The 17,111-nt window shown below is 37.8% G+C and overlaps 1 protein-coding gene across 2 annotated transcripts in view; it reads left to right on the forward strand.

Moving 5' to 3' along the window:
* The window catches only part of LOC145671130 (kelch-like protein 17), a 291,534-nt gene that overhangs the window by 30,319 nt on the left and 244,104 nt on the right, over nucleotides 1-17,111 (forward strand). For both annotated transcript variants that reach the window (XM_081739927.1, XM_081739928.1), the window contains exon 2: nucleotides 391-618. In XM_081739927.1, coding sequence (XP_081596053.1) covers nucleotides 391-618 — 228 coding nt within the window. The remainder of the gene's footprint in view (nucleotides 1-390; nucleotides 619-17,111) is intronic.

Consider the following 17,111-nt stretch of genomic DNA (forward strand, 5'->3'; position numbering starts at 1 on the left):
CTTGAAATTTCCAGGTACTATTTTAAATAAATTTGCTCATCAACATTTACATGACTTCATAATGAGGTGTTCCAAGTCACACCGAGATTCTTGAATGAGTCGTTTTCTCTACAAAGATATATTAACAGAGATAGACATATCAAAATAATACAAACTTTCTACATAAGTATAAAATTCGTGTACTTCATTTAAATCTGTCTTGAATATTCGAGAAATTCTGGACGCTTGCCTTTGTTATCCCCATAGTCACTGGATACCCTGATTTAGTTGATTTAGTAACCCTTGCTATCTACAGAGGATTTAGTGCATAGGATCAATGTGTACTTATAATTTATACAATTCCAATTGAAGGGACTTATTTCCAATCTTCCATTTTCTCTTTTATTGCAGATGGTTCGAGAGTTAATGTCGGGGGGACGTCCCTCAGAGAATGTTGAGAAGGAGAAGATGTTTCTGCCTCTTCCGGCAGATCGAGGGGATAGCCAGACTGGAAAGATGAATGTTGATGTGACCTCCCCGTCGAGTCCTGGAGAACCGCTCACGCACTTTTTCCATCAAAACCCTGACCACTGCTCGGTGGCTTTTGCGGCTATCAATAGAATGAGGCAGAATGCTCAGGTAAGGATGGCACTGGTTAATACGAATAACGTAAGATAATATATACATGATGAAATGCGATTATACCTAGGTAAACATAATATGATATAATGAATCAGATAACAATAGCCTTCTATTGTATTTTGAGAATGCCTTAATTTGAATCATCACCACCACAGTAATCTGAACCGAACACATTCACAAAAAAAAAAAAAAAAAAAAAAAAAAAGCACAGACATTAACGACTTGACCGCGTTCAAGATCTGTAATTTATGACTTCTCCATTTGTGCAATATATTCACACACTAGCAAATGTTTCATTTGACAAGAATGATAAGCCTAACTAATTTGATAATTTCATACAAATATAGGCCAGTATGCATTATATGCATCGGTATATAGGCTATTAGAGGAAAACCTAATAATGCTAATAATGGTGAGATAATTTAGTAGCTGATTGGATCGGCAGTTTAATGCAGCGAGAAAAATCAACGCAGTCAACGCCTTTCCCTAATTTAAAGAAAAATAAGATTTTTTTCTTTTGAATCAAATTACGAGGGCTTTAAAGAAATAGTGGCAACATATAAATCTTTCGTGAACCATTTATTGTACAGGCCTTCAATTTAATTTTCTGCAGCATGTTGCACTTGTTGCCAGGTGTGGAGAAGTTGCACGGTACCAGCAGCGGTTCCCTCTTTGTTGATTTCTGCAAGGAAGCGCCCTATAGCTCGAAGTATGGCATCTCTGGTGCGGAAACGCTCTCCTCACTGTGGTTTTTTCATCTTAGGGAACAGATGAAAGTCATATGAACTCGTGTCTGATGAATAGGGTGGGTGTTCTAGAACCTCCCCCCCCCCCCCATTATGCAAACAGATTCCTCACAGCAACTATCAGCATCACCTTCACATTCCTCGGTTCCTGACGCAGCTTCTTGGGTCGGGGAGATAATGAATGACGCCATTCATTTCATTGGCGCTTAAGTTCTGGCTCATAAGATCGCGTCCATGTTTTGTCAAATACGATGATCATGACCAGGAACACGAGACCTTCCCGTCTGTAACATGCCAAATGATCACCGGCGAGGACATATCTGTGACATTTTTGAACGTCTGTAAGGTGCTGCGGTACCCACCGGGATGCAATTTTTCGGTAACTAAGGACATTGTGCAACACATTCAACATTGTAACGTGGGATGTTCCTATCTCGTTAGCCAATTCCCTGGCAGTTCACCTCGTGTTTACATGAAGCGAAGACTGAATCAATTTGATGACTCAGTTTTCAACCCCATGTTGACCTCCACCTGGTTCCTGTTGCACACTATCACCTCCTACACGAAACGCTGCAACCCAATATGCCACAGTCAGATAAGGCAAACCATCATTACCACATGCTTCACGTAGTCCAGAGTAACATTCCCTGCCGTTTTATCAACGGGCCACTTCGATTTTTATCCATGCACATTGTTCTAACTTCGAAAACATCCCCGTTAGAGCGGTGTGATTTGACAACCTACATTCAACACACTCCACTGCTATCACTGCAGCACCTATACTAGCCCCACCACCCGCGTTGTATAGCTCCACCCACCCTCTATATATGTTGCCAACTGCAGCTCGAACAAAAATCCCTACGCGGGGATAAAGACGGTTGCCACTTATTTCTTTCCAGCCCTCGTACATTAAGTTATGTGATTGCAATTTTGTTTTAGAATTTAACCACAAAAATGTATATCTGATTATGCACCGAGAAATGACTTTCGTTTAAATAATCTTAGAAAACATTTGTTTCGGACTTAGTCTCTGGAAGGCAGTCTTACTTCTTGTGACCAAAATTGTACAATGTAATTGGTTTCATACTTCCAGATTTGCATAAATGTCGAAGTCTTATAGAACGCCTATGTCTGTCTGTCTGTCTGTCCGTCCTTCGATCAGTAGACCGAAAACGGTGAGAGAGATCGAGAGTGGTTTTCCGGACTTTGTGTTCCAAAGGTAGATTCCATTTCATGTTAACTCTGTTCAGATTAAGAGTGGTACAAATTAACGATTTCTGGTTTCAACGTTGATCACCATAAAATGTGTACGGTAATACAGTGACTAGCTTCTTGGAATCGATTCAGCGTTATATGGATCACCTTCACCCATACACCTTGACTAAAACCGAAAGTTGTATTTTCAGTTACAATATTGACCGATCCATAGAGCAAAAACTGTAAGAGATAGACTTTTTTCTTTTTCTTTTTTTTCTTTTTTTTTCTTTTTTTTTTTTTTTTTTTTGAATCGATCCAGCATCCTAACAATAGCTTGCGTCTCTTCCGTTAATTCACTATTCAAATCGAAAGTGGTAGAAATTGATCATTTTCTGTTTCGTCGTTAATCGCTAGAGAGAGAGAAAGAGAGAAAAAGAGAGAAAAACAGCATTTGATAGCGAAAAGCGGTTTCTTGATACTGATTCAGTACGTACCACAAGAATTACGTTCCATTTTAATTTCCTCTAGTGCAGGTTGCTATCACTTCTGTTTTGAATATTAACCTTCATATAGCAAAAAACGTTGAGAGAGAGAAAGATCTTTAACCATGCCGTTCCTACCGTCCCCCACAGGGGACAAAAAATACGACGAAATCATTATTTCTTTACAGCTTCAAAATCAGATTGGCAACATTGAAAACTGCTTACAGGAGATGATCTATCTATGATCAGCCCCTGTAAACAGTTTTCAATGTTGTCAGTCTGATTTTGAAGTTGTAAAGAAATAATAATTTCGTTACATGTTATGTCCTCTGTAGAGGATTCCAGGACCGACATGGTTAAATATGGCTTCAGTGTCTCGAGAATAAGGTCCACCTCTGACTTTATCCTTTATTACAAACGGAATATTCTACGATCAGTTTATAGTTCTACTGCGTCTAGTTTCAGTATTGAGGTCGCATAGTCTAGAAGTCTATCATAGTTTCGCAGTGCCACGGTAGCTCAGTGGTGTCGTCCCCGCTGGTCCAGTGGCTAGCACGTGCACCTTTGGTGTATGGGTTTCCGGGTTCGTTTCCCGCTGGGAGTGCGTTTGGAATTTTAAGTGCCCTCGATATTCCTGTGTTCGTGTCCCTGTCGTTCTAGGTTACTGGTAAAGCGAGTTAAACAAGTAAAAAGCAAGTAAAATTAAGTAGAAACTAGTAATAAGTAGATAACAAGTTAATGAAGCACGTTCGTTGGATCAGTTAACTTTTTAAAAATATATTTAAAAAGTGGTAGAGAGCTTACCTCTGTCCGGTGCGTAGGATCACTGGTTCTACTCCCGATCAAGTAAGTTTGTGGTGGACAACATCGTGCATGTGGGTTTTCTCCGGGTACTCCCGTTTCCTCCCACTTTCTCATTCCACTAATTCTTCCATCATTATTCATTTGCTTTGATCATCGTCTCCTTTAGCCTAGCAGACATAATCGTGGGACATTAAAATCAAATATTTTCATTTCATAGTTTCGCAGTGTGAAACAAAACTCACGTGTGTTTTATATATATATATATATAATGTATAGGATACAGACAACCCAAACTAATACAGATTTTACATACAAAGGAGTAATATGTTAAATCGCTAGTTACTTTATTCATGTGCTTTTCTTTCATTTTTTTAAAATAAAATGGTTTGGATTGGAATGTTGGAAGAGGCGGTCGACGATTCTTGCCCCCTCCTCATATCGACACATCAAAAATCGGCTGACGAAGCACAATGAAATCTCGGCTATTCAGTCCCAAATTATGCTTGTTTCCCTATAGTTTATCCAAGGAATTTTTATTCAACAGAAATCTGATACGATTATAGTAATTCGGTACACAGCGTTCGTTCGCACTTCTAGGTCAAGCATCGTATGACAGCAACTGACTGATGATGTGGTGAATGCACGAGATGTTACAAATTGCAAGCAGTTTGTTCCCATGACGCGTCACAGCATGGGCGACGACACAGATAGATTATGCTTTTAAGAAAAAAGCATCTCCTCTTTATAATTTGCTGCTTTTATTTTTTCAACTAGCTGAAATGCCCGTTCTTCGAATCGAAAAAATACGCTTAGGTAAAATATTTGAATCCCCTTCCTCCCTACTTATGATAGGTTACCTATTTGATTCATGGTGAAATAAAAAATTTTAAAAAAACTTAGCTCGGCCTATACTGTGGTCAGTAATGTATTTCAGACGATGTAACAGTTATTTGTTTCGAAAAATTAAACCTCTTTCCTTTTTAAAGTACGTATTTCAATCAAACTGAATTGATAATAATCCAGGTTGACCCCAGGTTAACTGTGTTCTGTAATTCATTTTAAATTGTTCAAACATTTCCTAACTTTGGCCATTTTATGAATGCAAAACGGAATATTAAAATGTTATAGAAATTGCCCTATAACTCCTTTCAGAAGTAACATTTCCGCAAATGCTTGGAAAACTTTATATTTAGTAAGGAATTTATATCTATACCGAATTGCATATGGTTAGTTTGAAAGGTTCGTGAAATAGTCTGTTTGCGATAGATGTTTAACTCCTTCTCCATGTCTTAGGATACGTGTTTTAATGAAAGCAACACAATAAAACCTGGCTCGAGTCAAGTGCTATGTTCAAAATTCATTTCAAACGATTCATCAGTTTTTTCCGTGGTGATGAGGCTGACGTCGATATTCATATATTTTGGAAAATAATTGCAGAAATTAAAGTAGACTACAAGGAGAACGATTGAACAATGTGAAAATGTTTAAATATTTAGGCTCATTTGTTGCCAAAAATCATGATTTGAACATGTAAATAACTTAGAGATAAAGAACAGATACAATGCAAGAGAAATGGCGAAATGGATAAAAGTATATGGCGTTCTGTGTGACTGCAGAATCACAGTAAAGAATAAAGGAATGGTCTACGAAACAGTGATTAGGCGATGAATGATAGGTTATGAATCAGAAACATGACCAACAAAGGAAATACAGGAAGAAATATTGTTACCGAAATGAGAATGCAATTCTTGTGTATAGGATAACAATAAGACAGGCCCGAAACCAGAGACAGAGGTTTGAGGGGGGCATGAATGTATTAGGGGGGCAAATTATTAAAAAAAAATATATATCAAATATCTAAATGTTTTTGTATTAATAATAGCATTTTGTATTGATGTCTGGAGAGGCCACTAACAGTTTTGGGGAGCCAGGCCCCTCTAGTCCCTTCTGGTTGCGGGCCTGATAAAAGACAGGAGTGAGAAATGAGAGAGTAATGGAAACAAGTTGTAGATATATCTAAGAAGATTCAAGAAAGAAGACTGCAATAAGAAGAACAAACAACTATGTGATCAGAAAAGTGTGCTAATGGAAGTGGATGAGAATAGAATAGAGGGAGACCAAGAAGAAAATGGATGGATATGGTTAAGAATGACTTCAGAAAGAATACTCTAACAGGTAAAGTGTTCCGGGACGGGGCTTTATGGAGAAAACTTAATCAGAAACGTCAACCCGACATAAATAGGAAAAGACTGAGAGGAAGGATTATGGAAATTTTAGTCCTTGCCCCCTTGAAAGTGATTCATACTTATGGAGCTGGAAGATTTAATTCATTTGAAAGTAGAATTGCTGTTTGGATATGTCGTCACATGTTAATGGTTCATCAATGGTACTATATACACAGAGGGACAGGGATTTCCATAGTAGACGTCACCCCTTTCCAGTGACCTGCGATGCACCGCAGAGAAAGAGAACACAAGGATCGTTCGGATCGCCATAACTAATGAGAGTTACCATAGCTCCCATATGATCGCAGGAACAATAAACAATTATTGGGGACAGATTAATACTTAAGTGTTCTTTTCGCACGATTACCCCTGACACCTGCTAAATGCCTAGAACGTTTCTCCGATGATGTCGAAAGGAACCGTAGGAACGAGGCAAAGGGAGGGCAATAGTATTGAGCTATGAAAATCCTTGCTGTCTTGAACACAGTATAAGTAATAACAGTGTGCAAGGAGTGGTTTTGGAAACCATTCTGGACATTCATCTATCCTGACCGCTTATTTTTGTTGCAACGGATCCATTTTTCATCAGAAGTGACAATCTGATTCAGGAAACCTTCCCAGTTGCTCCGTACAATCAGGGCTTCACGCGGTTATATGTAACAATTCTTTTTGGTCGATGTCAAGTCACGTGGCACCGGTAAGTCCAACTTTTTCGCCTTGCTGATTGCGAGGAGCCGGCAAATGACAGTGGTATGACGTATGTCTAACTCATCTGCAATTGTACGATGGCTCAGTGGTAGAGAGCTTCCCTCTGATGCGTGAGGCCCTTGCTTCGATCCCCGGTCAAATAAATTTGTGGTAGACATCGTCGTGTCTGTGGGTTTTCTCGGGGGTATTCCATTTCATCCTACATTATCAGTCTACCAATTCTTCCATCATCACTCCATCATCATCCTTAATCATCCGTCTCTCTTAGCCAAAGAGGTATAATTGTGGGACTTCATTCATTTTTCGTCTGCAATGGTACGAACACTTTTCCGACGATTCGCTTCCATCCTCCTGAGGAGGCCGTCAGAACAGCCTGTTGGTATGTGGTATTCGGGCTCGTTTCTCAATAATTATAATATGTCAGCGATGCACAACTTCAGAAACCATCGATGAATGGTGCATTCATTGCCATTTCTAGGTAAATGCACTGCCGTTCGTGGTTTTCACAGCTTGCTGTGCAGAATGTGCCAGTTTGAATTCGTAAAGGGAACTCACTCACAGTTGTATGTGCACCATAGTATATACTTCACGTGAGCCTGTTCAACAACACACTTGCTTCTCACTGACTGGGCACCCCAACTTCATTCCTGAACATGAACGGAATATGTGACGATGTACGCGTAATTTCGGTGTATCAATTGGTTACCGGTTTACCAGTGGCCAGTGACCTTAAACCTCCAAAATAAGACCAGCATGCCATATACAGTACAATCACACATTATGTGTTGTGAATTTCATTCGAATCAGACGATGTATAACAATGTGGCTCTTAAATGCATTTCCATAAGTGTAGATTAATTGACATTTACAGAACATGAGTAGAATCGTTGTTGCGATCGCTCTGCAAAACTACGCCGAGAAAGAACTTACCTCTACTAGCAAACTATTCGTCTTGGATTTTTTTCGAGAGGAATTCTCTGGAGTATTTGAGATTTCCCAAATAAAAAGGAAATTACAGTGTTAATGAGCATTTCACTTCAAGTAATTCCAAACATTTTATTATTATAGACCTATTTAACGATATATATATTTAACGATATGGTACTAGCTGGATTACATTAAAATTATAGCAAGAAGATTGCAAGAGAGAGAGAAAGAGAGAGAGAGAGAGAGAGAGAGAGAGAGAGAGAGAGAAAGAAAGAAAGAAAGAAAAGGAGAACCAATGTCTTTCCAATGGAATGTAATCGTTCCAAGACAGCTGAAATTATGAATATTTTTATGGTGTATGAAACAATTCACATGAGTTATTTAATTCATTTAATTTTCGAATTAAAACACAAACATGCGGTAAATGCAATAAAAATATAAAATATTTTTTTAGTATTGACACTTTTCTTTTTTCTTTCATTTTTTTTTTAAAGAAAAGGAAGCTATTATGTTAGCAGAAAAATGGAAGCCATATTTTCAAAACATATTTGACGTGCCTGGGAAACACAAGCGTCGATTGCATGGAATAATTTTATATGTGATAATCTTCACTCTTATAACTGTAAAATCAGCTTAAGGTTTACTATTGGATTTTCGTTGGAAAATAATATAATCCGTTTTTCTTACACACTGGCAAATTAAAATCAGAAGAAAGGCTTATCCAAAAACCTGTTTAATGAAAGATCAGAGATTGTGACTATTATATTTTATTATTCATAAATCAATTATTTCAAAGAATGCTATGTAGTATATGTATGAGGGAGAATGTCAGATTGTCTGTCGACAGTATCGAAGCAAAAAGAGTTTAGGATGGAGAGAACTGTTTTTGATATGATTCAGCGTCCCAAAAATAGTTTTGATTTCCGTTGTTACGCCTCTATTAAAACCGGCTATAACATTGATTGATTGTTATAAAGCAAAAAGTTTAAAAGATTGAAAGAAACTGTTTATATCTATATCTATCTATCTATATATATATGAACCCAGAGTTCAAAGAATAGGTTTACTTTCCCTGCCCTTTCCCTTTATTGGAAATAATGGAAATATATTACCACTTCCGGTTTCAATATTGATTTGCATGAAGTAAAAATGGGGGGACAGGGAGAGAACTGGTTGTTGATAGGTTCAACGTACCAAAAATAGACGAAACTTATTTAACTACAGAAAATGGATGCTGTTTTTGCACAATCACATTAAGTTAAACAAATATTAGTTAACGTGTGTTCGGTGAATTCACAAATGTTGTTTCTAAACCTCAAATGCGATTACCTAGTATATTTCAGTGTCTGGTTATTTTGTAGCTCAGCAACCGTAAAAAAACAAACTTGTCTAAAGTCCCGGAAAGTTCTTGAGAAAACCAAAGCTTTTGTATTTGAGAACTGGAGAACAATACATGATGCTGATAATAATGTTTACTGAACACTGTTTCATCAAACTCTCTGAAACATCTTGAAACAACATTATATTTCGTATAAACTTACCGACATATGAAAACCTAAATGACTCTCTTTTGTATGCTTGTTTGCTATCAGCAATTGCCTAAGATAGTTCATGATGAAACATTGTCTTCTTCTGTTTGTGTACCAAACCGCGCGATAGTACTTCCGTTGAGAGATTTGTGGATCACATTGCTCGGTTAATCAATATGTAAACTTGTGATACACTAATATAAACTATCAGGGTGTAAAGTTAACAATTGTATTATTGTTATGTTGTGCTTTGGTTAGATTGAATGATCATATAAAGTCATTTCTGAAGTACGAGGGTTGGAACTTAAATGAAAATTATTTATTTAGAAGTAGTACAGAAGGCATTCATCTCTGAAATTTTTACTGTCCCTCAAAATTACCTCCATCTTTACGTGCAAACTGTTGCCAGAGATATGGAAATCGTTATATACCCACATCAGTGCCTGTTCTATTGGTGGTTCAAATGGAGCTATACATATATTACCTGGAGAATCCGTGGAACATTTCGAAAACCGCTAGTTCGGGATGAAGAATGGTACGAAACGGCTCCTTTTCTTGGGAATGAAATTAATTACAAAGATTTAAGCCCGAATAGTTTTGGGGATGATGGGAGTACTTCCCTGTCTCCTCGAGCAAACAAATCAGCTAAAGGTTGAACGCTTTCCACCGAATCATTGTGTTGTAAGATGATGGGAGGATTATCCAGAAACTACTGTAACAATTGCCTCGGATTATGTTTCAGGAATGAATAGTACTTCTGTCATAGAAATGTTCAATTTTTAACGTTACGGTTGTACAATTTTACGACTATCAGCTCACATGATACTACGAGTCTCGTCATGACGCATGGCATTAGAAAGACTTTGTGGTAGAGACCTGCACGGGCCGAATTTTTCGGTCCGAGCCCAATCCAGCCCGAATGTACTTAGGCCCGGCCCAGCCCGGGCCCGAAAAGTTTTGGAGTTTTTCGGCCCGAACCCGGCCCGGCCCGATAACTTTTTTAAAGTTCTTGGCTCAAGCCCGGCCCAGCCCCATAAATTTTAAGTTTCGTTTTATAACATTTTTCAGGGGCACACTTCTTCAACGTTTGCTTTTATTATAATTATCGTTTAACGAAAGTCAATAATTATCAAAGAATTGCAATTAATCGGCCCCAGCCCGGCCCGACCTGAAGAGAATTCAGTGTCGGCCCGCCCAAGCCCGACCCGGCCCAAAGAAATAACAGAGTCGGCCCGCCCAAGTCCGGCCCGTGCAGGTCTCTACTTTGTGGCATCGATCTAATGTGTAGTATAAGCGAAGATCGATGGCGTACCGGTATACAGCGTTGTGTCAGTGTTCCAACCCTCGTATTTTACGAGTAGTAGCACATCAATTGCTGTTCTCTGCAACATTCTCGTCTTGACGTAACAATATATCTTTCATATTATACAGGGTGGCCCAAAAGTAGGTATATACCCCTGCATGGATCAAGTATAGCATTCTAGTTTGTGAGTTCATTTGCTTCGGCTGTTCCAAGCTTAAGGTATAAGTAAAAAGGATTTAAAAACAAGTAATAAAGAAACTAAGCCTATTTTATGGATAACAGCAAGAAATGATATAAAATGCAATGAGCTGATCAGTACGATAATGTATACCTACTTTTGGGCCACCCTGTATATCAAAGCAATCCTTTACTTCCCTTCTCGCACTGAAATTTCGTATCACACAGATATCAAGAGAGATACATTGTTTAACATACTTTCCAATATAACCAGATTAACAGTGTTGCCGACCCATCACGTATTAAATTTTTAAAATGGCACTATTTCAGGCTATCGCATGTTTTAAATCTACATGTAAAACAAAAATTTACAATACCACACTTATTATGCAGTGTTGCAAACTAAGGATGCTACAATATAACAAACATTGAAAACAATTGAAGGTTCTGCAACAGAATAACGTGACACGGAAGGTGTAATACACATCAAAAGTACCTTAGTGTCCAATGCTACTACGGTTATCATATGACATACTTTGAATAAGTAGGGAGAAAGTTGGAACGAACTGGAAATTTTACTTTTTTCGCAGAACTTTATTTCTAAAGCGTGTTTAAATAAGTATCACAAACAATTCCGCAGATTGTATTCAATAGATATAAAGATCATAATGCTGTTTACACCAATTTGATGAAAACAAAATGGTTAAATTTAATATATTGCTTAAAATGGTGTATGAGCAGGAATTTTAAAAAGACAATACACAACTACATGAAGAATCCAAACTCATCGTTTAGTGTGATGCAGGGAAATGGGAAATTTTGAATCTAGAATTAGCTACTCTGTTTGGGCGGCATTTGTTTGGGACCGATAAGACAACAGTGAGAAGACTTTACCATTCAGCAATAATGAAGCATTAAAGTTGTTCGGAACGTATGTTCGCTGTGAAAGCATTTGATGAGAATGGTGACATTCTATGGCCTCCTCTGAACTCAGTGTGTGTGATTTCTCTTTGTGGTGAATCTATGGGGACATCTAGAAAGCAAAAATCATAGTTGAACTGAAACTGAGGCTTAAAGAAGGGCTCACTGACGTTCCTCAAGACTTAATACACTGAGCATTCCAGCGGATTTCCTAAACATATTCGTATCATAATGTGTATAGAGAGACGAGGAGCATCTTTCCAATGTTGTCTTCAAGAAATAAAGTGACATGAAGTGTCATAGCTAATGTCATTGTTGATGGCATACTTTCTACATGCATCTCAGCCATTAAATGTATTCTTTCCTGTGTTGATTAGTGCATTTTCCTTCTATTAAGTTTCCTGATTTCCTGCGCCAACCTGTATATATAATGGACCCTTACCTCATGTTTTGCAGAATGCCTTAAAGCTATGCATCGTTGCCAAGTTTATCCATTCCTATTTCGCAGAATCGCATGAAAAGTTGATAGGACCTCAATATTAGAAATATTTGGTGAAATGAACAAAATACCAGCATAAATCCAAAGAGGCGCGGCTCGAAATAGAGAATTGTCGCACAAGTGCAATCGTGATTTACTGCAACAAAAATGAATTATAAAGACGCAAACACATAAATAAAAACAATATTTTGCAATGAACAATAATGTCATGAGCCTTACGTAATAAATTTAGTATATAAGTGAAACTCTTAATATCACCTTTTTTCATTGAATTGTAACTTCAGCTATCCGAATGAATGCAATGAGATACTGCATTAAAGTATGGAATAAGGCCAACCACGCCAAACCTAAACCCACTCTTAAGAACCCGAGTACGACTGCCTAAACGTCTCCATAATCTCCGAAAAGTTAAATTGCCTGTTTCCTGCAGCCGCATTCTCGGACAGTGCTTGCTTCAGAAGTAGAATGAATCTGTTATATGGGGATGATTTATGTCTACTTTCTATTAAACTTGAAATGCTAAACCTCAGCATGGTTTGTGCTTTTATCGTTGTTATCAAATTGGTTTCGTATTGCCACGAAACATTAATAAAAATAGAATTAGTACAACGTAAGGAGTTTAATATAAAAAAGTAAATTTTCAAATATTGCTGTATTAACGGGTGGAAGGTTACATTCCAGTCAACATAGATATCCGCCAAATAGTCCAGGAAAACGTGTGCCTCTGGGATGTCGGGTGTATCGTCTTGTGTATATATGCAAATGCATCAGGAATATCTTCAAGAGGAGCGAGTAGAAGTGCAACTGCTCTTCTAACCAAAGCCAGTCTAATATCTTGTACTTTTGTCCATATGGATTGCGTAAAATGAAACAAACAAACGCGTAATGTCGCTTGCTGGAATGTTCCTCTTGTAGTGTTTATTGCCGCTTGTTCAAAGTCAGTCATAAATTCTTGCACACGAAACTGGAAGCGACAATCTTCAGCTTTTTTCTGGATTTGCTGAAGCACGAGTGTGTACAATGACAGTTTTGCTTTGCAATAACCAGAAGAAGACTTTAAAAATGTCCGAAATACTTTCCGTACTATGTATATAACTATGAAAATAGACATGGACAAATTTTAAATGTTCCATTGTCACTATCTTTTTGTTCCTTTCACTTTACGATGTGCTGATATACCAGCCATCTTGACTTTCACAATAATTTATGAAATAATATTTTGTTACAATTTGGATATGTGATTACAATATTACTATGGAATCATTTTCTCAACATCTAATACAAATATTGGTGTACTTCTGTGCAGTATAGGCTTTCCACAAACGTGTATAAAAAGTAAAATTTCTCTTTCTACGAAACAGGAACACACGCATTGGATTATTTTTCTGTTCTTTGAAACATGGCAACGCTGAGCGTGAAAATCCAGTTTGAACCGCCTTCTGCGAAACAGGAAGACATGATAACAGACCGAGAGGACATAGTTCTTTTGCACAGAACTATGGTGGTTCGAACAGCCATATCCCAAACAGTGGCGCACAAATTCCAGGTTGATGCGCAGAAACCAGTGTCAAATGAATGGTTTGATGTCGCCCGCCTGGCAACCCTACCTGCTGGTCTTGTGACTAGCGCATGTGACTTTGGTGTACGGTGTCTCGGGTTTAATTTCTGGTGAGAGAGCATTGAGCGCATTACGATATTAGGATTTTATACATTGAACTATGCATGTTTACGTCTGTCGTATCCTCGGCGCTGAAAGGGGACGCTGAACTTCCATAACAAATAAATAGTCTGTCAGGGAGGGGAGTGAAATACTTGCATGGTATCCATTTTCGATTCCCTTTCATTACACAACCATAAAAGTAAGTTTGAGCAGATGGTGTCCTGAACTCACGCATGCAGAATCGACAGTTTTGTTTTTGAACGAATCCTACTTTTGTTTACAGCATCACAATGACCGCATCCATGTCTGCCGGTACCGTATTATAGAGCACTATTGGATTCCGTGATCAATGACGGGTCTTTAGCCATTTTAATTCTAAATCGACAAGGCATTGGACACTGTTGCGATCTCTTTACTGCAAGTTTCGTATGGGGCTCTCTTCCACCAGAATGTTGCTCGGCTGCATATGACTAGCAATACTTAGGCCTACACCTCACCTCCTAGATAGAGAAGTACATCTTTCGTTTGGCACGTTCATCTGATCTCTGCCTGATTGAACATATTTGGTCTGTGATTGCACTGCACAACGTCACGAACATTAAAGATCTACCCAAGGTACAACTGATGAACTTCGGCAATTGCATCGCAGTCGTTGCCATATACCCTAAAGAAATCCAAATCTTACTCTCTGTATGCCACGTTGTATTGCACCATTTTGAATACGTATGATTGGCCACCTAATAACTTTTGGATTTTCTCTAAGGATTCCGCGGTGCTGTCACACACCGCACAGAGGAGAGGAATAGCCTTATATGTGTGCCTTAAACCAGATCTATCTGCCATATATGGGACTGGTAGTTCTCCTTTTCCTCTCTTTTTAATATCCAGCGGTGTGTCTAAAACTCAGTTTTCTAAATATCTAAAGTTCAAGAAAAACCTGTAAGTAAATGTTTCTTCGAAGCACATTTTAAAAGATACAGTATCTTAGTATTGAAGCAGTGAATCGTCCATCTCAAACTTTGTAATATTGACTTAAGTTTCTGTAGTTAGTATATCGCCTTAAGGTATGATCACATTGAGAATAGGTCTCTAAGGCTACTTGTGGTAAATTTCGCAGAAGATGGTCAAAAGTTTTTTTGGGGAGGGTGGGGGTGGGGTGGAATACATATGGAGTGCATAACCTTCAAGAAATACAACCAATGTTGGAAAATAATAAATTCAGCAATGTAAGACTGTTTTCTTCTGCATTCGAACTGGTATATATTCGGTAACGGTAGAGGAAACAAAACATCTAGCGCGCAAAAAATGTGGTTTCAGAGATCATTGCTACTGTGAATTGCAAAGTTTGTTGGAGAGGATTTATGAGAAAAGAAATGACAGTTAAAGGAAACAGCTTTGCCGGATCTATTGAACAGAGAAACACAATATTTTTCAATTGAGGACCTTGCCGGACAAAGGGCACATAGAGTAAAAGTGTACTTTCGGGAATGAGCTCTCAAAGTTAAGAGTTGTAATTTATATTTAGTTATAATTAAAGAAACACCTGTGATGAATATTTTTTGGTGGGACATTTCATTCTTTATATGTTAGTGATATTACTATGGTGATTACTGAAAAGTACTTTTAGTAAAAAATAAAAGTTGTAAGACATGTTATGTGCCCTTTTTCCAGCAACCAGTTATCATGTTTGGAAACAAAACACAAGTTTTAAAAGAACAAACTTTATTACAAAATTACATACCTAAATCATAGAAAGGATGTTTTGTTAGGTCTAGTTAGGCCTCAGCGTTCTCTTCAAGCAAACTTTCCAGCCAGTTTTGGTCCTCAGCGGTCAAGTACTTCATCAGACTTCTAACATCAACCATTTTAGCTTGTGACACTTGAGGAAATAGCACTGTTGTTGGTTGAACTTGTGCTAATGTTGCTTTATTAACATTTTTCATGAACTTGAAAGGCGAGTAGGTAGGGATGAAATTGGGAGAACACAATACAGTTCCATCACATTTGTATTTGATCATTACATATTTCATGATAGTGAACTTCAGATGTTTTGAAGTCTTTTGAATGTTTAAAAAAAAAGGTTCAAGGCTCTCGTCCCAACTTTTGATCAGATTTCGATCCATTATTACAGTAAAGGGGCTGGGTTTCTGCCGAGCTTGAACCATAGCTTGAAGCCATGGTTTTGCAGTTCCAATGACCTCTTTCTTTTTTATATGAGACCGAACGAGCCCAAAGTTCCGATCACACTGTGTGAAAGAATGTCCCCTAACTGGAAACAACTGAATTAGTTCAACATTAAACACTTTGCTGAACCAAGAGCAAAACTTAATCATTGTAGCATTGCGGTTCTGTCCTCCCGCAGAGTCTGATAACAAAACAATAGTTTTTACTTGTGATGTTTCTACATATTTTTTAAGGCAATCATACAAAAATGAAGCCACACTGTTCGAGTTCTTACATGCTTGTGATTCCATGAAACAGTAAAAGTAAGACTCGTCATCATTAAAAACATGTACATTGAATGCATATAGCCATAAAAGCCTTTTATAGAATTGGCTGTTAACATTCAGCCTTGGCACCGCGTAGTTTTGTGCATAATCAAATTCACATACCAAAAAAGATGGATCATTTTTTGCTTTTTCAATGTACTCATTTCTTAAAGCTTGTCTTCTCTTATACTTCCTCTGATGAACCTGATACGGTACTTTGATTGGGTCATTAGGATTTCTTGCCAGTTTTTCTTTGCACTCTGTGCAATAATCACATACATCACTTTTAGGTGCTCTTATACCAAATTCATTACTAAACTTAGACTTAAAACACTTAAAATAGTGGGGGTAGCCCATTTTCAAGTTTTCATTAGTTTCAGCCCTATAAAACTCTTGAAACATAGTGTACAACGTTTTAATGTTGAGCTCTGGGTTGTCAAAGTATTTGAGAGAGGTTTTATTACCACTATAATGGCTTAGGCTGTGTGGAATTGATTCAAGGTGCGTCTTCATCAAATGCAAAACGTTCGGTTTCAATTTGTGGGGCCGGTTGGTGTGATGACCTCTCCGTTCTGTAAAGTCTTGTGAATTCAACATTTTTTGTTGGATTACCCTTATTCTTTTAGGACTAACTTGTAGTAGTTTCCTTAAGAAACCCTGACAAACTGATACATTCAAACCACCAACGTTTAGGCTATAGGTCCATGTATTGATTCGGGCCTTTTTGGGATGAATGGCGTGAGTTTTAAGTTCTGTTTTTGTTATACAATTAGAAATAAATGAGTCTTGGAGCTCTTTACCTTGATTATAAAAGAACGAAAAT

The sequence above is a fragment of the Thermobia domestica genome, chromosome 15 (assembly GCF_964235325.1).
Source record: "Thermobia domestica chromosome 15, izTheDome1.hap1.1, whole genome shotgun sequence".
NCBI lineage: Eukaryota > Metazoa > Arthropoda > Insecta > Zygentoma > Lepismatidae > Thermobia > Thermobia domestica.